Source organism: Plecotus auritus, assembly GCF_963455305.1.
Source record: "Plecotus auritus genome assembly, chromosome: 5".
In the NCBI taxonomy this organism is placed as follows: domain Eukaryota; kingdom Metazoa; phylum Chordata; class Mammalia; order Chiroptera; family Vespertilionidae; genus Plecotus; species Plecotus auritus.
The window spans coordinates 39,310,494-39,332,261 of NC_137776.1; the positions used below are offsets into that span (position 1 = coordinate 39,310,494).

The window sequence follows — 21,768 nt, forward strand, 5'->3', positions numbered from 1 at the left end:
TTATTTTCCCAAATAAAAAGTAATCCTTAAGAAAATTTAAAAAGAGTAATCCATTCATGTGTTTTACATACTTTGCCTTTGATATTTTTCTTTTAAATGTTTTACAACTATACCAACTTTTATTAAGCTATCTTATCTTGCTTTTAAAAATATAAACTTAGCATATAAATTAGCATAAAATTACACTACAGTTTGCCTTGTAGAATAGATCAGTGGTTGCCAGAACTATAAACAGAAAGCAATGAGGGGGTATTTTAGGTTGGAAACTGTTCATCACAGTGGTGATGATGGTGATAACACAAATATACACATGTTAATTATTTTTCCTAGAGCTGTATACCAAAAGGGGAAACAAAGTCAGGTTTACTGTATGGTACTTAAAAAATGAAATTAAATAAAAGAAAAAATTGACTTGGTAGTATTATAGGAAGAGGAGAGTGAATACATTTTAGCAAGAAATTATTAAATATCTATTTGATCTCTTGTTTTATTATGTAATTGCATTTTCTAGTCTTTTTTTGTATATACTTAACATTTTTGTGTTTTTCATGTTTGCCTATTTTATAATACTCATTTGAACACCCAACTAGCCTTCACCCTAGTTAATGTTCTGCTAATAAAGAGCATCTGGTTAGAAACAACTAAGCTGCTGCACTGTTAAATGCCTGTTTTCTGTTAGTTTAACTCTCCTATTTGTGGAATTGAAACAACATAGAATTTGTTAAAGTCCCAACCAGAATTTATAGGTTTCAAAATAAAATTCATCATCCTTTATCTAGATTCTGTTTGCTTGAATTTTGTTTATAATAGTGGTGATTCATGACCTGTGTAATCGGCCAAAATCAAAAGATAAATTGTTTTAATGCCCATATATATCAAATTTATCTTTAAATATAATTTATTAAATCTTTTTTTGGAATTTGAAAAAAAATCTGCTTAAGGGTACCTTATTCAGGGAAATAGAGAAAGCTACCTTTTCAGTTGAACTATTTTTCAGATTGCTCTCTTTTGTCTCTGATCTCTACCTTCATGCTTCTTTTACCCCATGTCCAGAAGTTGATGTACTTTTAGAATAGTTTGATTTTCACAGTCAACAAACATCCTTAAAAAGAAAAAGCAATATTATTTATTAAAAAGTAGCTTTGAATTGAAAGGCAGTCTGGAAGTAATTTTCAGTTTTGGCTTTCTAACTATGTGACCTGAGCAAATTTAATAATGGGCAGTATTTCTCCACATGGCAGTGATTGGCTGGAATTAACCTGCAGTTATTGCCTTTAGAAATTTTTTTCTAGTCTTTCCCACTCACTATTCTTTCACCTTGTCTACTTCATCATTTTATGTTCCCTGCTGTAAGTGTTTGAGCTTTTAACTCCTACTTCAGATTCCACCTTTTAAATCCCAAATCTCCTTTTGTGGTTCTTGTTTAAGGCTTTATCATGAACTACAGTCAATGGCTTTTTTTTTTAAATTAATTTTTAGAGAGAGAGGAAGGCAAAGGGAGAGAGAGAAACATCGATGTGAGAGCAAAATATTGATCTATTGTCCCTCAACCGGGGATCTAGCCTGCAACCTGGGCATATGGGCAACCAGGAATGGAACTGGTAACCTTTTGGTGTACAGGATGATGCTCCAACCAACTGATCTTCATTGGCCAGGGCCAGCCATGGCTTCTTAACATGCATTCAGTCTTCACTTTCTAACCTGTCTCTGACATTCAGAGTCATACTTTTAAACATACTTCTTTTCATATCATTCTTTATATTTTTGATAACCCTGAATAATCCATACATTGCTTGAAGGATAGTATAAACTACTTAGCATAGTGTTCAGAAACCATTATTTGGATAAACTTCACATCCAGCCATTCTTTTCTGTCCTGTCTCGCACTACCTTTTGCTTGCCTGGTCCAAGACCCACATAGCCATTGCTCTGAGTTCCGTGGGATGTGTCTTACTCATTTGAACTTCTAAACCAAAACACTACAGACTGGGCAGTTTATAAACAACAGAAATTTATTTATCACAGTTGTGGAAGTCCAAGATAATGGTGCCAACATGGTCTTGTGAGAATCTTCTTCAGGGTTGCAGATTTCTCACTGAATTTTCACATGATGTAAGGGATTAGGGATATCATTCTGTTGCTTCTTATAAAGGCACTAATTGAATTCATTAGGACTCCACCCTCATGGCTTGAGCACCTTCCAAAGGTCCTACCTCCTAATACCATCAGCTTTGGGAGTTAGGATTTCAACATATGATTTTTTCAAGAGTCTGGTGAACCATCTAAACCATTTTGAAGGATATATTCCATTTGCAGTAAACTATAATTAATTTTGATATCAGCTTTCAATACATGTGCCTCTTTAATCATTTGTTATAGTAAAATGCTATTAGTTGTGCCTTTTATCATGGGAATTTTATGACTTAAGAGTTTTCTTCAAGGTTAAGAAAGAATCTAATTTATGCTCTTCTCTTCTCCCCTTCCTTCACATTTAGCTGTTGACAGTGTCTTGAAGAGGATGACAATAATTGGTGTAATTTTATCCTTCCGCTCATTGGCACAGGAAGCACTTAGAGATGTAAGAAACCATTATAAGTATATATCCTATATTCAGATAACCCCTTTTAATGTCATTCTTTAAATTTATAGTAGGCAGTGATATAATTAAAGTTCCAGTTCTTGTAGTCATCTAAAATAAAGTATGTAGAAATTAAAGATACTTAAACTTTTTTTGTTTTGGTATTGAAATTCAGGGGGTATAACTTGCCTGGATATTGAGCTACTTTTTCAACTTTTCATTAAAGCATTTTCCATTTGCCTGTATTCAGTTTGGCATTGAATACATACATTTCATTTCTGTGTATCTTAGTACTGAAAATTACATGACAATAGATAAAGAAAAGTAATTTCTATGAAAACTAGAAATAATCAAATGGTAATATTTCATAAATCTAGAGGTCGCCATTTAAAAATAATGCTGTGTTCTTTTTTGTTGTCCTGTGTAGGTCTTGTCCTACCACATTCCTTTTCTTGTAAGTTCAATTGAAGATTTCAAGGACCACATTCCAAGGGAAACTGATATGAAGGTAATACAATTTTTATTTGGATTTTACAGTTTCTAAAACGAAATATATTTCAGTTACATATGAAATGAAATGTAATAAATCCCAAACTATAGTAAAGTTTCTATTTTAGAGTGATTAGTTAGCATGCTTGCCTTTGAAAATGCATCTTTGAAAGCTCAGCACCAAAATAATAAGCAGGCATTTTGAAAGTTAATCTTCCTTGATCATCTGTACCAATGTAAAATGGGTCAATATCGATCTTTTTTTCCTTAAACTGATAGCTGTTTATACATGGTCATGAGCTGAATGAGGAAGATGAGATAATAAAATAAGAGTTGTTTTGTTTTAAATAGAGATAAATCCAGTCAGTTTTTTAAATTGATGTTAAAAAAATCTTAGAATAGTAATTGTAGGCTATATAAATTTTAATTTTTAAAATATCTTGTTCTTAATAAATATAAGATAGGAGGTTGTAGCCTTAAGTGAATTTCACAATTTTTGTTTTGAAAATGTATTTGTCGTGAAGTCCAACCACTGATTTATTAGGATGACACATCTAGTAAATAACATGTCAGCTCATACCTGTGCCTTTTAAGCTTTTATGTTTCTTGGAATGGTTGTTTTCGGTTTCACATATTTTGAAAAACACTGACTGAAAAAGGTTCTCTAAACTCTTGTATGACACGAGTCTTTTCTCAAATTTAAAACTTAACTATTGCTTGTTCCTTCCTTCTCCCACTCTATTCTTAACTCTACCCCTCTCTTCTGCATGCACTTCCTATGAGATAACCAGATCTGTGTGCATTCTCACAGCTACCTGCTTTGTATTTTTTTTAAAATATATTTTCTGTTGATTTCAGAGAGGAAGGGAGAGGGAGAGAGATAGGAATATCAATGATGAGAGACAGTCATTGATCGGCTTCCTGCACGCCCCACACTGGGGATCAAGCCTGCAACCCGGGCATGTGCCCAGACCAGGAATCAAACCATGACCTCCTTAGTTCATAGGTCGACGCTCAACCACTGAACCACACTGGCTGGGCCAAAATTATTTTTTTAAGTGGAAACACTGTAGAAAAACGTTAAGAAAACATTAAGACGAATTAGTCCTTGAGAACACTGGTGTGCAGGTCATGAGAATACTAATTAGTATTCCGTGTAACCATCTAATTCTCTTAGCACCTGATATAATTGTATTTAACTTTCAGTATGTGCCCTGACCAGGAATCGAACCATGACCTCCTGGTTCATAGGTTGCCGCTCAACAACTGAGCCACCAACAGCTGGACAGTACTTCATTTTTCATTGGCAAATAATATTCCATTGTCTGGCTGTATAGCATAGTTTATTTATCCAATCATTAAATTGATTAGCATTTGGATTGTTTTCACTTTTAGGCTATTATAAATAATGCTACTAACAAGATTCATGTACAAGTGTTTGTATGGACATATGCTTTCATTTCTCTTGGGTATATTCCAGGAGTGGAATTGCTGTGTCATATGGAAACTTTGTGTTTTTTATCCTTTTGGAAAACTGCCAAATTGGTTTTAAAGTGGCTGCATCATTTTGCATTTCCACTAGCAGTATATGGTGGTTTCACGTTCTCTATATTCTTGTCAACACTTGTTATTATCTGTCTTCTTAATTATAGTCATTCCAGTGTGTGTGGAATGGCACACACTATGTGTGTGAAATCTCATTGTTTTGATTTGCATTTTTCTGGTGGCAAATATGTTGAACGTCTTTTCAGGTGCTTATTGACTGTTTGTATTCTTTGGAGAAATGTCTATTCAGATCCTTTTGCTCATTTTTCAAATTGGTTGTCTTTAATTTTGAGGTGTAAGTGTTCTTTATACATTCTGGATACAAGTTCATTAATAGATACATGATTTGCACATATTTTCTATTCTGTGGGTTTATTTCATTTTCTTCATAGTGTCCTCTAAAGAACAAAAATTTTTAATTTTGATGAAATCCAGTTTATCTGTTTTTTCCTATTATTGCTCCTATCTAAAAAACCATTGCCTAACCCAAAGTCATAAAGATTTATGCCTGTGTTTTCTTCTAAGAATTTTATAGTTAATTTGGAGTTCATTTTTGTGGGTAGAGTGAATAATGGATCACAACCTGAGTGTTTATCTAGAACTTAATCCATGGAAATTTCCATTTATTTTAAGATATACAGTTTTACTTCATACCTTATACTTCTTTGTTGTAATATCAAAGGTAACCAGTTATGTAGGTAGTGTTTAACAGGTATGGAACAGCCAGAATATCTTAAGTATTTGGAGTCCATATATAATAACAAAAAAAATTACTTTAGTCATTAGAGATTCCTTGATCAGATTTTAAATCAGTATTCCCTAAAGCTGTTATAGTAAGTAACTTATCACATTAGATATGATGAGGCCACTATAATTTTTCACTCAATAAATATGGATATAAACATAAGTCCAGTACTTTTGATTCACTTTTGTTCATTTATTCATCTCTTTTGGCTTGACATTTTACATCCATGCTTCTAAGAAAAATAATAACTTAAGAATGATTCTGTTGGAATTTGCCACAGAAAGTATACAAGTTTTGTTTGGCTAACAGTAGGAAGTTATAACCAGCAGCAACACACCACAAAGTACCAAATCATCTACTCAGTGTAGCTTAGTTTTGCTGTACCTCCTGCTTCAAGCAAGTTTTCAAAATTCTCTAGTGTTCTTGTAGGCAGACTCTAATTTAAACAATATATCTTTTCTTACTGAAGTGAGATTTCTCAGAAATTTGTTAGAATATTTCTTACTCTGTAATTCTTATATCTTTTTCAGGTTGCAATGAATGTATATGAGTTATCATCAGCTGCTGGATTGCCTTGTGAGATTGATCCTGCCCTTGTTGTAGCTCTCTCTTCACAAAAGTCGGGTAAAATGCATTAGTAAATATGTAGTAGTCTTAGTTAAAATTACCAGAGCAACACAGATATAGATGTGATACTTAATCTGTTTATTCAAATGCCTACTTTATGTCAAGCTTTTTTCCTTTTTTTGGTAAATAACAGAAAGACAAAGATACAGTTTCTGTATTCTGAAACTTAAGTTACAGTATAGTCATCATACAGATTAGATTATGTAAGTCATAAAACTGGATTAGATTACCAAATCCATTTAGTGGAGTAGATGCAGTCTGAGCCCTGGGATGCTCTCAACTTTAAGAGCTCAGAGAAAAGAGGAGGAACTACTAAAAACAAACAAAAAACTGAGATGGAAGAACCAGTAAAGAATAAGAAAAACCAGGAAACAGTAGCTTCCAGGAAAGTGGAAAAGGAATGATCAGCTGTGTAGAATTAATGGGTGATGCAGTGTCAATGGAGTTTCCAGGGCAAAGCGCTGATTAGCAAGGGCTTAAGAGAGAGTAGGAGAAAAGGATTTAGAGATAAACTCTCAAAGAGTTTTACTTTAAAGAAGAGCAAAGGAATAAAATTATAGTAGCTGGAGGCAGAAGTAAAATCAAGAGAAAGTTTTTTTGAGGTAGGAAAATAAAAGTTTATGCCCATATTTATTTGTATGCTAATGGAGATGACACCTAGAAAAAGGGTGTCCTTTTAAAAATAGGACTAGAGCTACTAACCATAAAGATTCTGTGTATTATTATGTAATGTTAAATATTTAATTTTTAATGTGAAATGTAGTACCCAGAATGCTCTAGATATTTCTAGATTTGTCTACAAAGTAGATAACATTTCATCTGTTTCTGGTACTAAAATGCCCTCCCCTAGTCCTTTGCCTGTATGACTGAGTTCACATCAGTTCTTTTTTTATTTAATATTGCTTTATGTTTGTAAGTCATGCAGTATGTTAATTATAGTCACATGGATAATTACTACTATTAAATTTGCTACAGCTGTATTTTTCATAATCAACCAAATTTTAAAAACATATTCTGGCTCTTTTCTTATGTTCAACTCCTAGTTATATGAGGTGGTGAATAGTAGGATGACTAGAAGTTCCCAGGTACAAGATAATCCACAATTTTGGTTCACAATACAATAAATATTTTTGAAAGGGTTATATCTTAAAAGCCTTGAGCAATGCTAATTATTTTCATGTATGACTGGTTCCTTCTGTCTTCTAAGGTGGAGAGGTTGGAAATCCAGTCCACTTTGCACATTTATACCTTTTAAATAATACATTTCAAATTACATTCTTTTAGATAAAATATTAAGGATTTTAGGAGATAATAAATTTTCTAAACTGTAGTAAATAGAATTTTCTTGTAAATAATTTTATCATCAGTTTTCAATAAGGAAATTTTGGGTTTCAGTTATCCTAATTATATTTTTTGTTCTGTCATCTTACAATTTAAAAATATTAGCAGTCTTTGAATTATGTCTGGGGAATTGATAATAGCCAGAAGTAACATATATTATTTATATTCATTCTGTATTTCTTGCAATAAAACTGTGATCAGTTCTGTAGAGGCAGAGTAAAATATCTTATATAAAAATTTAAATTTGCCTTTTCTGGTTTAGATGATCAACTCTTTAATCTAGAAGAAATACCTTGGTTTTATTTTTAAATTTTCTCCCTTAGAAAACATAAGTCCAGAAGAAGAATATAAAATTGCCTGTCTCCTCATGGTCTTTGTGGCAGTTTCTTTGCCAACCCTGGCCAGTAATGTGATGTCTCAGTATAGTCCTGCTATAGAAGGTAATTGTGGTCTAAAATTATTTTGTCCATGGAAAAGTTAAGAGTTTTGATATGGCAGATATTTTTCAAGTAATTAATATTTTTTTATAATAAAATGTGGGTTAAGTTCTGCCACTTACTAGCTTTGTAACCTGAATAGTTGGTATTTCTTTTTCTAAATCCCAATTTTCTGATATAGGAAATGTGTTTATGTGAGCTTATGGGTGCTTGAATGTATGTGTGGCAGGGATGGATGGTGAAGGGAGTATCTAACTCTTAGGATTATTTTAAGGATTGGATAAGAAAATGTTTGTAAAGCAGCTAAGCATTTTTTTAAGTGTCTAAGACATTGTAAAACTGATGTAAGATTTCTTTTAGGGGTTTAATTGTTTGTTTAATACAGACATAATCATTTGTTGCTCACTTGCTATGCTATTTTTAAAAGTACTGGTCCTCGTGAAAGTGAAAGGAGAGCAAGGCAGATTATGCCCCAGCCTTGTTTTTAATCACGCCACTATTTATGTAGATTGCGAGTCATTCAAGATCTACTCTCTATGTCTTATTTGATATTTGGGGGTCACACAGAAACCACAGACCCTATTTGCACTTTCTCAGGGCATTGCAACAACATACATTGCTTGGCCAAAGCCATCAACCAGATTGCTGCAGCTTTGTTTACAATTCACAAAGGAAGCATTGAAGATCGTCTTAAAGAATTTCTGGCGGTATGTATTATCAGTAGCAAAACTCATGACATTTTATAAAGAAAATTTAAAATAACTCTGAGATGTAAGAGAGTAAATTCTCTTAATTAATTGACTAATTTGGGGGCCAGGGAGGAGGAACAGGTAAGGCAGGGCATTAAATTAAGGAGTGGTTGGTTTTGCATTTTTCCCCCTTGACATAGAAGTCTCCCAGTTTTTGAGCTCTGCAGGATGACCTTTTTTCTAAGCTGATGTTTGTAGTACCTTAGGATTTTGTCTAGGGTTTAAAAAGGAAAACTGAGGCAAAGAAAAGATGTTCTGTCTGAAAGGATATATTTTACTTATATTTATTTATTTGGAGAAAGACTGTTAATGGTGACAAACTACTTCCAAAAGAGGGTAGTTGTGCTAACTCTGGCCTGATGAAGTATAGCTCTAGTTTCTATGTTAGTGTAGTTCTCTTTTCTTTATCAATGTAGCTTTTCCATGTTTTACTTAAAGGAAAGATGCATCATGGTATAATGAACATTAGAATAATGCTTCTTTTCAACTTATAAATCCTGTTAGCTTTTTAGAAAAGTTTATTTTTAAAACATTTAAAGCAATTATAGTACTAACTTGAGAAAATAATGTCTGTTTCAAAGAAAACAGTATTGAGATTTAATTTTTTTTTCATTTCCTGTATTTCTTTTATTCGAGACTTAATGTCCCAAGTCTCATTAATTCAAACTTGGTGTGAAATTGTCTTATTTGGGAACTAAGAAATATAGTTAATACAAATATAAGAAAGATAAAAAAATCTTTTTTTCCTGAAAAATATCAGTTTTAAAGACCAATAAGAATATTTAATTACATTTATTTTTGTATCTTTTTATGCCTTAACTAGGGGCCCGGTGCATGAAAATTTGTGCACTCGGAGGGGGGGTCCCTCAGCCCGGCCTGCGCTCTCTCACAGTCCGAGACCCCTCAGGGGATGTCTACCTGCCGGCTTAGGCCCGCTCCCCAGGGGATTGGGCCTACGCTGGCAGTCAGACATCCCTCTGGCAGCCCAGGAGCCCTCGAGGGATGTCTACCTGCCAGCTTAGGCCCGCTCCCTGGCTTATAGCTGAGTGGAGCTCCCCTTGTGGGAGCACACTGACCACCAGAGGGCAGCTCCTGCATTGAGCGTCTGCCCCCTGGTGGTCAGTGCATGTCATAGTGACAGGTTGTTCCCGGTTGTTCTGCCATTAGGGTCAATTTGCATATTACCTTTTTATTATATAGGATAGCTCTCTAAATTATTGCTTGAATGTAAAGATCTACGTTTATCTTGTCATTTAATTCCTCATTATATAAGCAGCTGAGTGATTGAAATTTGCTGTAAGTTCAAGCATACTGAAAATAAACAAGTAACTGGTGAGCATTTTATTTAAAAAACTTATTTAAAATGTGTGTGAACTTTTAAGCTTGCATCCTCCAGTCTACTGAAAATTGGCCAGGAGACTGACAAAACAACAACAAGAAATAGAGAATCTGTTTATTTACTGCTAGATATGGTAAGTCTCATTTTAATTTTTAGTGACAATAAAGAAGTTCCAGTCATTCCTGATAGTCTTTTCTTGGCTTTTAGTGATTAAAGAACAGTAAGAGCTGAGGTGCTTTTTTGATTCCTGGTGCTCACTCCACCCAAACTGCACACTTTCTAAAATTGCTGAAAAGAATGACAATCACCTGTATTTTACAGTATGGTAATCATATCAGAAAACAACAAAATAAAAAGATTAGCATTACCTATAAGGTATTCTTTGTAGATTTTTAACTTGTTGGGTCTTATATTTTTCTAGTGTATTAGTTTTAGCTCTTCCAGTTTTCTGTAGTCTGACTCCATTCTGCCCATTTAATACAATTTTTTATAATACTCTATAGTACATTCCTTCTCTTCACTTCCATGAACCAGCCGTGCTTGTTTCTACCATGAACAAGCTCTTTCCTCACTGAGAATAATTTCCTTTACTTGCACAGGTCTGTGTCTATCTTAGTGATTCAGCATACCCCATAGCTCAAATCTTTTTATGGATTAACTTTCCTGATTACTCTGGTCTACATTAATCTTTCTTCTCTTTTGAATTTCTCTAGAACTTACAGATTTTCACCACTTAATTATAGTTAATTTGATGTTTAATTTTGCTTTGTAGCCTAGTCTTGGTCTCCAGTTAGACCTCAAAATATGGCCATTTTAAATGTTTGTATTCTCTTTCATGTCTAACACTAGAGACCTGGTTAATGAAATTGGTGTACAGGTAGGGTCTCTAGGCCTGGCCAGTGATTGGGTCCGATCAAGGTCTTTCAGCTGCCGGCTGGGGCCTTCCTTCATTCTGTGCCGCCCCCTGGTGGTCAATGCATGTCATAACGATCAATTGAATTCCTGGTCTCCTGGTGGAACTCCTGAGGGGACACCTTGCATTTTAGCCTTTTATATATATACTAGTAGCCTTGCACACGAATCTTTGTGCCAGTAGCTCTCTGCGGGGCCTGGCCACTCTGTGCCCGCTGCCCAGAGGCTCTCCGTGGCCCAGAGGCCCATCCTTGGCCGGGCATGGAACGGTTGCCTTGTTGCCGCGGCAACTAAGCAAGCATTCCACCAGGCCACTCATGCTGCCCGCTCTCAGCACCTGCCCCTCCGGGACTGAGAGGACTGGTTGCCACCATCTTGTGGCTATGGGCGCCTCCATCTTTGTGATGAAGTGATGGTTAATTTGCATATTACCCTTTTATTAGATAGTATAGAGATATTGCTGAAGGCTATGAAAGTGCGTAGTTTGTTCCCATTGGTTAACTGATTTCTGAGAGCATTCACTGTGGCACATTTACCCTTCAGTTTTTAAAGTAAAGGGAAAATAAGTTGTGTCTATTTCTAGTAAAAATAATGTAACAATGTAAAATTATGGTTATTAATTTCAGTAAATGTTCGCTTAATAAATAATTAGAATTCTAATGCATTTTGGAATTTTTCAGATTGTGCAGGAATCCCCATTCCTAACAATGGATCTTTTGGAATCTTGTTTTCCTTATGTCTTGCTGAGAAATGCATACCATGCTGTCTACAAGCAAAGTGTTACATCTTCTGCATAAAATACCTACTTATTGAAGACAAGCACGCATTTTTGTTGCCTGGGTTTTACCTGTAAACTGTGGAGCTATTTTACCTTAAGGCCTGAAAAACAGTTTTGTGGATTATAAATTTTTTTCATATGGTTGTATTTTCTGATCATTGGTTTCTTAATATAGTTGTACTACAATATACTTGGTTGATTTAGGTTGCACATTCACTGAATTCACAGAAATTATTCCTATAATTTTAGAGTATCATTTGTTTGAAAAATATACATTATCTTTATGTTTTTGATATTTGATAATGAAAAAAACCTTTGCTTGTTTATTTCTGAAAAAGAATTGTATTTAGTGATTATTTTAGATAGTGATATAGCATTCATCTGTGTGTAAATTATTTCATATAGGGAAGAGTTCTGATCTGTACCTATGGTTCTTACTGAAAACAAAACTGGATGTGCATTTCTGTGATGTTATGAATACATTTCTACTTTATTTTGAAACATTTGCCAAACTAAATACTATAACACTGTATAACATTAAAAATGTTAAAGGACTGCTTAGCATTAGAAGCAGACTATGTCCTAAAATTCTAAAACAGCAACACATGTTGTTGCTTGTATAAAGCCTAGTGATAATTTTTAGACTAACTTCCATGGTGGCCTATTGGCATTAGCACTACCATTGTACCCTGCTGTATAATAAATAATCTTAAACACTATCAACTGTTGATACAAATGTTAGTCCCTAACCACTTTTTATATGTTTTAAATTTTTGAAAATCAAGTGTACCTGCCATAACATAAAATAAACACTAGACTGTATCACATTTTTAATGATTTCTTTAATTTGGGATCCTTAGCAATTTATTCAATAATATGAAAGTTTTAGTTTAAAATAAGCTTTAGTTTAGTTTAGAAATGTCTAAATATAGCATTTGACACTAGGTCAGCTATTACAAGGTTTGTTTAAATGTTTTGAAAAACATTCCACTGGAAAAATATTAAAATTAGAAAATAAAATTACATAACATTTTAAAAAATTCAGAACTAAAAGGAAACTTGTGTGACATCAGCTTGCTAATTGTATCTGTGACTAGATAGATGGACAGAGTTACTTGAAAGGATGGGGGAGGGGAGAAGGAATGATCGTGGAACTAGTGAAAATGTTGTTGAGAACTACATTGGTAATGAATGGGAAAGACATCAAGGGCCTGTTGCTTGGTGGTTGACATGGAGGGCAGAGCAGCCCATTTCATTTAAAAACTAACCAGATGTTTTGCTCTTTGATTGGCATTGTAAAGACTGTGTTTCTGGTATCAGAGCTTCTGTTGTTCACAGTTTGTTATGTATACACTGGTACCTTGTGTTAAGATAAAAGAAAGTTGCTGTGTCCTCAGTTATCTTTTTCTTTGTTCAGATAAATAGAGTGAAATGAAATTGAGACGCCACAAGATTATAATGCTATTAGAGGCCTGGTGCATGAAATTCATGCATTTGGGGGGGAGGTCCCTCAGCCCGGATTGTGAGAGGGCACAGGCCAGGCCAAGGGACCCCACCGGTGTACGATTGGGGCTGGGGAGGGATGTGGGAGGTTGGCCAGCTGGGGAGGCCTCCAGGGCGTGTCTGGCCCGTCTTGCTCAGTCCTGATAGGCCAGCCCCAGCAGCAAGCTAACCTACCAATCGGAGCGTCTGCCCCCTGGTGGTCAGTGCACGTCATAGCAAGTGGTTGAGTGGCTTTAGCATATCATTACCATATTACGCTTTGATTGGTTGAATGGCCAACCTGACACTTAGCATATTAGGCTTTTATTATATAGGAGTTTGTATGTGATTTCTCCAGTCTATATTTAAAGCAGGGAATAGTTGTTGCTATCTATTAAAATTTCTCAGTAGTACTGTGAGGATTTTTTAAAAGGGAAGAAATATTTAATTGAAGTAGTTTTAGACTTGAAATAGCCTGATTACACAGTGAACAGTTGAAACTAAGATTAAATGTTGTTTGTTTTGAAATATCAGGATCCTAGAGTGGTAATTTGTCAATAATGATATCCTGCAAGGTAAAGTAGGCATTTGATATGTGCACTTTGATTGGGGTAATATGTGGAAAGGCATATGGATGTAAATGAGACATTATTTATCCCTGTTCAGGCCAAGGAAAGATCACTCTTAGTCATGTGAAGTTTGTCTAGTCCCAGTTTTTTTCTCAAATACCAAACTGACTGACTGACTGCCTGGCTGGTGTATTGTTTATTCTTTACAGATAGTCATTCTACTTAAAAAAAAAAGGGGGGGGTGCGAAAGAACCCTAGCCAATTTGGCTCAGTGGATAGTGTTGGCCCGTGGACTGAAGGGCCTTGGGTTCGATTACAGTCAAGGGACCGAACATACCTTGGTTGCAGGCTCGATCCCTGCCCCAGTGCAGGAGGCAACCAATCAATGTGTGTCTCTGTCTCTCCCCCTCCCTTCCACTCTCTCTAAAAATCAATGGAAAAGTATCCTCAGGTGAGGATTAATAACAAAAACAAAAAGGCAAAAGTAACTTGGAAAATTGAAGTTAAATTGACAACTACTATTTTTAAATATCTTATGTTAACTTTTCTTACTTCTAAACTTACACTAGAACATACTGTTTTTTGTTGCTTTCTCTACTATAATGTGATCATACCATGTAGCTTGGCTGTAATCTGCTTATTTCACTCAATAGTGGTAAAAGGTCTTTGATATGTTTTTTTAATGCCTCCATATATACCATAGCTATTTTAAAAATTTCATTTGGATGGACATTTAGGCCATTTCTTGTTTTTCATTATTACAAATATCTTGTATCTGTATCTTGATGAACTTGTCCTATTATCTCCTTAGCATAATTTCTCAAAAATTTAGATTACTTAGCGGAAGGATGTATACATTTTAAACTTTGATACATATTATTAGATTTCCCTCCAATAAGATTACTTCTGCAATTATCTGTTTTAATTCCTCCACTGTTGCCAATGCATCCTTGCCTCTTCAAAAAGTGAAGCGTAAATCTTTTAAAAATTTGTATAGCTTTGCTTATTGTGAGGTAGAATATCCTTTTATAGATTTGTCTTGTAGGTTTATTTTTATATATATAAATACATATATATATTTTGCAGGTTTTTTTGTTTTTATTTCTTTAATGAAATGACTCATTTCATTCTTTTTTATTTTCAATTGGAGTGTTCTAAAGATTTTCTTTTAAAATACCAAACACTTATTTCATATATAAAATAATTTAGTACATGTAGTTAGGAATGAAATCAACCCCATATAATTTTGAGTATAGTGATATGACTTTTAAAATATACTAATATCATAATTGTTACAAGTACTTTGATAATTGAATTTTAGTGGACTTTTAGAGGTGTAGGACATTTATTTCCAAATCTAAGTTAAGAACAGCATTGATATGAAAAGGATATATACCTGTTAAAGAATGAAAGATGTTCAATTTAAATATATGTACTTCAGAGTAGATTGAAATTACACCAAGATTCTAATTCCTTTATTCTAAATGTATACTATTAAATAGGTATCTTATAAATGATAGAGCTGATTTAGAAAGATACTGTTGTGTATTTAGATACTATATGTAGGAGGCTATATCAATTTTAGCCTCATTTCTCAGAGATGTTATTTGGAAAACTTTATGTTCTCTAATAAAACAACTAAGGCAAAAAGTTGTAAGATTTTCCTTGCCTTTCGTATTAATAACCTGGTATACATAATTTTCAAAATAGAAAAAGACGCCCACAAATCAATTTTTCCTCCTAAAGCGGTGTAATTAATACTGAACTTTGTCTTTCAATTAAATTCTAAAATTAATTTGTAAAAGCTCTTTATATTTTAATGTTAATCTAACATTAAGTTATCATTCCTGCCACCCTAGACTTATTTTATAGAAAGTTTTCCCATTTTACAAAATGCTGTGGAATCTAGGTAAAGTGGTGTTTTTGTTATTAAACATATAGAGGAAATAGAAATCTATATCATAGATTTTAAATGTAATTAAGATAGTTCCCTGAGAAGAAATTGTTGCCTTATCTGTCATTAATTTATTTTATCTTTATTTACTGTAATCCTAACCTTGATCTCTGGTCACAGAGTACTGGGTCAATCAATTTGGAGCATATGTCTGTACTGTGAGGAACAAAAAGATGTGCAAAATCTTACCCTGCCTTCCAGGAGCTTAGAGTGAACTTTGTGTTGTTTAAATTATATTTTAGTCAGCTGATCATTGTGTTGTGATAATGTTGCAATTTCTAACCCAAAAAGGATGAAAAATTTTCCGAAGTTCATTGCCATAGGCCTGGGGCTCAGGAAAAAAGACTGCTGGGACCTTAGAGGCAAGAGAAGGTTGAGTCCAGAAAAAAGTCAGAGCCTGCCTTTACGGGTTATACTTGACATAGTGCTGTGGTGATAGTTGTGAGAATCTGATGCAATAGAGCCAGTATCAGCTGGATGGGATACATTTAGTTTAAGATAGCAGTATATTTGTATTTCCCCAGCAAGTGAAACAGTGCCTCGGAATTCAAAGGAGAGAGCTTCCTTTCTTTTCCTTTAGGCTCTTATTTATTTCTTTTTTCCCCTCCCTTTCTTTTGTCCAACTTATCTCCTAACTAGAGGCCTGATGCACGAAATTTGTGCAAGGGGCTCAGCCCTTGCAGCCCCGGCTTCATCTGGAAGGTTGTTTGGCTGTCTGGTCTAATTAGAATATTACGCTTTTATTATTATAGATTTTTCCTGCCTTCTATTTTCCAGAGGTAATCCTAGAACTTGGCACAGGTGCGTCCCAGGACTTCCCAATCAGGATCCTCCTGTTGGTCATTTGTACTTTCCTAATCACTTTCTACCACTTTTCTATTCAGTCATTAGCAAATATTTGAAGATGCCTGGATATAATGGTGATCAAAGTAGAGAAGTTCTCTTTTATAGTAGAGTTTGCATTGTAATGATGGTAGACAGTAGGGGAGTAAACTTCTGATAATGAGAGGGAAAGACATAGGGTGGTGGGCTGAGGAGTCGGGGAGGGAGTTGTTTGGGACACTAGAAAGTCATCGGGGAAGGCCTCTGTAAAAGAAGCATTTGGGTTGATACATGGAGGATGAGAAGGAACCAGAAATGGGGCAGAGTGAACACTGAACATAAAGGCCCAGAAGGCAAGAACAAACTTGGCACCGTATGAGAAGTAGTTTACTACTTCGTGTTTCAGTAACAAAGCTAGCTCTTTTCTTTTTCTGGTTTGCTTGTCTTCTTCCTTAGTTCTTTGCTTATAAATTCAAAGTTCACAAATCCAGTCTAAGGTAGGGGGGTCAGTTATAAAGAAGGAAACGAACTGAATTTACTGATACGCTGTGGCATTAATCTGAGAATGGGTAAAGTCTATTATACATCATCAGGCCTTCTAAAGGAAGCCCATGTCCTATAAGGTAGTGAACGGTAATCTAGTTAATTTGCATATAAACATGCCCACCCTTCTATTATAATGACTCACCAGTTGGAAGATTTTAGCTGAGTCATTCGGAGAGACTTCTGTGAATGAATAATCCTTGAAGTAGTGTAACTTCTTACATCTGTCCTTCATCTCTTTTTAGCCACTTGAGCATGCACCATGGTTTCATTTGATGGCCTTGGCCTGAATTTCCAAATAGACAATATGTCCTCAAAATTCTAAAGATTGCCATGACATTTGTCCTTGGGGAAGGAATTTGTTTGAAATTTTAAATGTTTTAATTGGCAAAAAATGTTTGTTTGTTTTTTTAGTTATTTGGTCCTATTGAATTGAAAGGAAAATTAAGTAATATATATTGACTCTACTTTGGTTTTATTTTCAGAGTGGAAAGTTGCATTAAGTATATTAAACTTTCATTCTTGTCTGAACCAAACTTTCCTTACACATTGCTATCATTAACATTCGAGATCAAGCATGCCTAACTCTGGAATGTTTCATTTCCAAGAAAAGTTTTCAGCCTGTCATTCTGACCAGAAAATAACAAAATAGGATAAATTAGCAATCTAAAGTCAGGAATCTAGCCATAGAGGGCCATTTCTCATTTCTGATTCAGTGCACTCACTTTGACCCTTACCTTACTAGCTTTCTCAATTTCCGGGGTGGGATGGATGGACAAGTGCTTGGTGCAGGAGCATTCTGGCCAACCTCTTACATGAGGTCCACAAACTTGGGAAATGGGTGATCTAGAGATGGAGCTGTATTGAATATGCCATGGTGATTGCCATGTCTATTTTTTAAATTGTGATGTATTTTTTTTTAAAATATATATTGATTTTTTACAGAGGAACGGAGAGGGATAGAGAGCTAGAAACATCGATGAGAGAGAAACATCGATCAGCTGCCTCCTGCACACCTCCTACTGGGGATGTGCCCGCAACCAAGGTACATGCCCTTGACCGGAATCGAACCTGGGACCTTTCAGTCCACAGGCCTACGCTCTATCCACTGAGCCAAACCGGTTAGGGCGTGATGTATTTTTTATTGTTAAAAAATGTCAAGAGGTTGACAATGCAAATTTTATTGAAGAAGACTTCCTCTTGGTTCCTGAATCTGGTAGGCTCCTATGTACCAGTAAGTCTCCATTAGCACTTCTCAGGTTTCCTGGTCCTTTGCAGGTATGTTGGTTATATGAGATATTGCTTGGAAACAAAGTCCATTTGATATTAAAACAAACTTATTGTGCCTTTCACATTTCCTACAGGGAGAGCTACATATCTCAAATGCTTTCACAATTTAACAGTAAAGTTAGTGCCTTAGCCAAACCAAAGAATTCTTTATCACAAGTTGTTGAATCAAACCTCTCATAACATATGCAATATATCCAGGTTGAAAGGTTTAAAAAAAATAGAATTTAAAACAATCTTTAGACTGATTTTTCATATTTGAAAGACTAGTTATTTGCAGCATACAAATGGAGAGAGCGGAGCAAAATGCATCAAGTTGTATATTGTAAATATACTGTCAACCTAATGGCTGCCTCTAAGCAGAGTGAAAAATACCACGTCTCAAAAGCAATCTAGATTGACTGTAAAGTTCACAATTTAGATCAATTGCTACTCTAGTTCCATACATTGCAAAATGATTCCAGAAACAGATTAAACATGCAATTGTTTTTTTTTTTTAATATATTTTATTGATATTTCACAGAGAGGAAGGGAGAGGGATAGAGAGCTAGAAACATCGATCAGCCGCCTCCTGCACACCTCCCACTGAGGATGTGCCCGCAACCAAGGTACATGCCCCTGACCGGAATCGAACCCGGGACCCTTCAGTCCGCAGGCCGACGCTCTATCCACTGAGCCAAACCGGTTTCGGCATAAACATGCAATTGTTTTACAAAAGTATAAATATTGTTTGGGACTTAACAAAACTATAAAGTGTAGCACTATATTTCTAAATTCAAGATAGTTTTACAGTAGAATAGATAATATTTCCATAGAAGTCTAGTCAAACTTAACCGGTCTGTTGACCATTCTTACATATTATTTCTTCCAAATCTTAGCCTAAGTAGATCTGTGCTCTATCATAGCATTTTAATCTGTTTCAAGGGTTTTATAAGATTTTTCAGTCTAGAAATAAAGTCTAAAGCAAATGAATTTATACTTAACAAATGTCTTGCTGAAAATGAATCTAATGCAATATGACAGTTCTATGTTGGATAAATTTCAAACCAAATTCCTAAGAATGACAATTTAAAATTTATATTTGACAATTATAATTTGATACCTATAAAACAAAAGTATAATTATAACTTTTATGGAAAAATATTCACAAAGAATGAAGAACCTCTAAATTTAGTTATTTATAGCTGTCAGATGACAAGTTTTCTAATTATACCCATTCATAAACACTCATCACCTCAAAGAATGCCAGTGTATTTTTTTAGATATATTGATTGATTTCAGAAAGGAGAGAGAGAGAGACATCAGTGATGAGAGAGAATCATTGCTGCCTCCTGCACTTCCCCAATGGGGGTTGAGCCTGCAACTTGGGCATGTGCCCTGTCCAGGATTTGAACCATTACCTCCCGGTTCATAGGTGGTTGCTCAACCACTGAGTCACGCCAGCTGGGCGAACAGTGTATTTTTAGAACAAACTTAAAAGTGAGAAAGTAGGAGTTTATTTTATGTAACAGTGCTATTATTATAAAGCACCACTTGATATTATCGTGAAAAAGCCAAAGTGTTTCCAAATCATGTGTTTTTGTTACTGTGTCTTAAACATTAGAATGATTAAGGAAAAAAAGCTAATATTATTAACCACATTATATTCCTTTTTCCATTATCGTTGCTTTAAGTTTTCCCATTATTCGTTGCTTTAAGTTTTCCTTAGAACATATAATAAACAACAATGTAGTACATGATCTGTTAAATAAACACTTTTCCTTAAATTTCTAAGAAAATAATCCAAAACAAGAATAAACCAATAATTTATCTGCTATGTTTATTAGCAGTAGGCCATCCCTATAGAAGAGTGGGGAGTTTGGGGGAGGTGGTAGTGGTGGGGTTGAGGGGAATGACAATAGGATCTACTTTCTCTAGAATATATTGGGACACAGGTTAAAAGTTTCTCAGGTAAATTCATGGCTAGAGCAAAATTAAGCAAGAGCTCAGAATTTTACACCCCCCCCCCCATTCCGAGCTGATTTCTCAGATGGTCATAACCAATTTAATATTTCAAAATATGTCCTTAGTCACTGCTATCGTCACCACCATCATCATCAGATACATCATTTAAAGGTGACTTCAATGACTGACTGTAGGAGTCCAATCTAGTAGGCTGGCATGTGGCCATGTCCCCAGTAGAAAGTAGGTCATAGCAGAAGTTACAATTCCACATAGGCTTAGAGGACTGGCTGGGAAGAAAAAATCGCTTTTCAGAGCAGGGCCCACTGACAACAAAACCACATTTGTAGCAGCAGTGACGACAATTAAAGGTGTGAGTTTTGTTTTCGGTAACACTTGCCTCAAAGTCAGGAACCCAGACACAGCATGTCCATAACTGGGTATCTTTCCACTTTTGGAGAATAAATCGTAACATTTATTTATGTGATTCATCCATTCTGATTTCGCAGTGGCAGTGGCAGTGGCACCATAAACTGCAGATGATTTAGTTGGTGTCTCGAGAAGCCATCCATTCTTCAAGTCTCCCTCATCTTCGATGGAATCAATAGTGACATTTTCCAGGGGAATAATATGTTACATTTTTTCTACTGGATAACAATATTGCCATATACAAGAATATCATTAAACAAGAAAAACTTCTGCCATGGCCGGTTTGTATTGGTGGATAGAGTGTTGGCCTGTGGACTGAGGGGACCCGGGTTAGATTCTGGTCAGGGCACATGCCCAGGTTGCGGGCTTGATCCCCAGTGGGGGTGGGCAGGAGGCAGCCGATCGATGATTTTCTCTCATCATTGATGTTTCTACCTCTCCCTTCCTCTCCGAGATCAATAAAAACGTAAAAGAAAGGAAAAAACTGCCTTGCTTTGGCTTTTTCTGCACAACTTAGTCAATACTCCTCCAATAAGAACCCCTCCAGGTATAGTTAAAGTTTGACCAGCTGCAACAAAACAGTTTTCTACTATATTTATACATCTTGTATTTGCTTCACTGTTTGCCAACTGATCCACCATGTTTTGCTAACACCCTGGCTGGGTGTGGTCGGCGGTGGCACTCCACAGCCCAGCCTTCCAGGTGTGCAGATATGGCAGGTGGGCGGGCAATGGGCATAGCCACTGCAGGTGACTCCCCTGCCCTTCTAGTCGAATCCCATTAGGGCCACCTGGGATGGCCTCTCCTCTAGGCACACCACCACCCACACCAGCGATTGCCATGTCTTAATGTGGTGTGTGGCTGAGTCACATTCATAGTGTGCATATTGACCAAATCATCAATGGTTGAGACTTGAAATTAATATTTAACCAAGGCCTACACTGAAGATTGTCATCATAGGATATAGGCTTCTAAAGTACAGGAATAAATTTTATTCAAAAATTATAATTGCATTACATCAGTTGTATTTAAAATTTTTAATGTAGTTCAGAATCATTAATTTCTACCAGGCAGTGAAGAGATATTAAGTAGAGCAGAGAGCAGCTCATGATACAGTTACTATCAAATTACTAAGATTATGAGCAACTGTTAAAAGCATTTTCTCTTTAACTTCTGGATTTGAAGTTTTGGGGGTCACTGG

General features: G+C 35.4%; 1 protein-coding gene and 1 pseudogene across 6 annotated transcripts in view; one reads left to right on the forward strand and one right to left on the reverse strand.

Annotated features, from left to right (window-relative positions):
• The window catches only part of NCKAP1 (NCK associated protein 1), a 107,889-nt gene extending 95,527 nt beyond the window's left edge, over positions 1–12,362 (forward strand). For all 5 annotated transcript variants that reach the window (XM_080668450.1, XM_080668454.1, XM_080668451.1 and 2 more), the window contains 7 exons: positions 2,496–2,578; positions 3,006–3,086; positions 5,888–5,981; positions 7,649–7,765; positions 8,360–8,469; positions 9,894–9,983; positions 11,443–12,362. In XM_080668450.1, coding sequence (XP_080524576.1) covers positions 2,496–2,578; positions 3,006–3,086; positions 5,888–5,981; positions 7,649–7,765; positions 8,360–8,469; positions 9,894–9,983; positions 11,443–11,559 — 692 coding nt within the window. In that variant the 3' untranslated portion in view covers positions 11,560–12,362. The remainder of the gene's footprint in view (positions 1–2,495; positions 2,579–3,005; positions 3,087–5,887; positions 5,982–7,648; positions 7,766–8,359; positions 8,470–9,893; positions 9,984–11,442) is intronic.
• Positions 12,363–20,146: 7,784 nt separating this feature from the next.
• Positions 20,147–21,208, reverse strand: LOC308248451 (pleckstrin homology domain-containing family F member 2-like; annotated as a pseudogene). The gene is made up of 2 exons: positions 21,053–21,208; positions 20,147–20,836 (listed from the first exon to the last, which is right to left on the reverse strand). The product of its transcript is annotated as a pleckstrin homology domain-containing family F member 2-like (transcript).
• Positions 21,209–21,768: the final 560 nt, after the last annotated feature.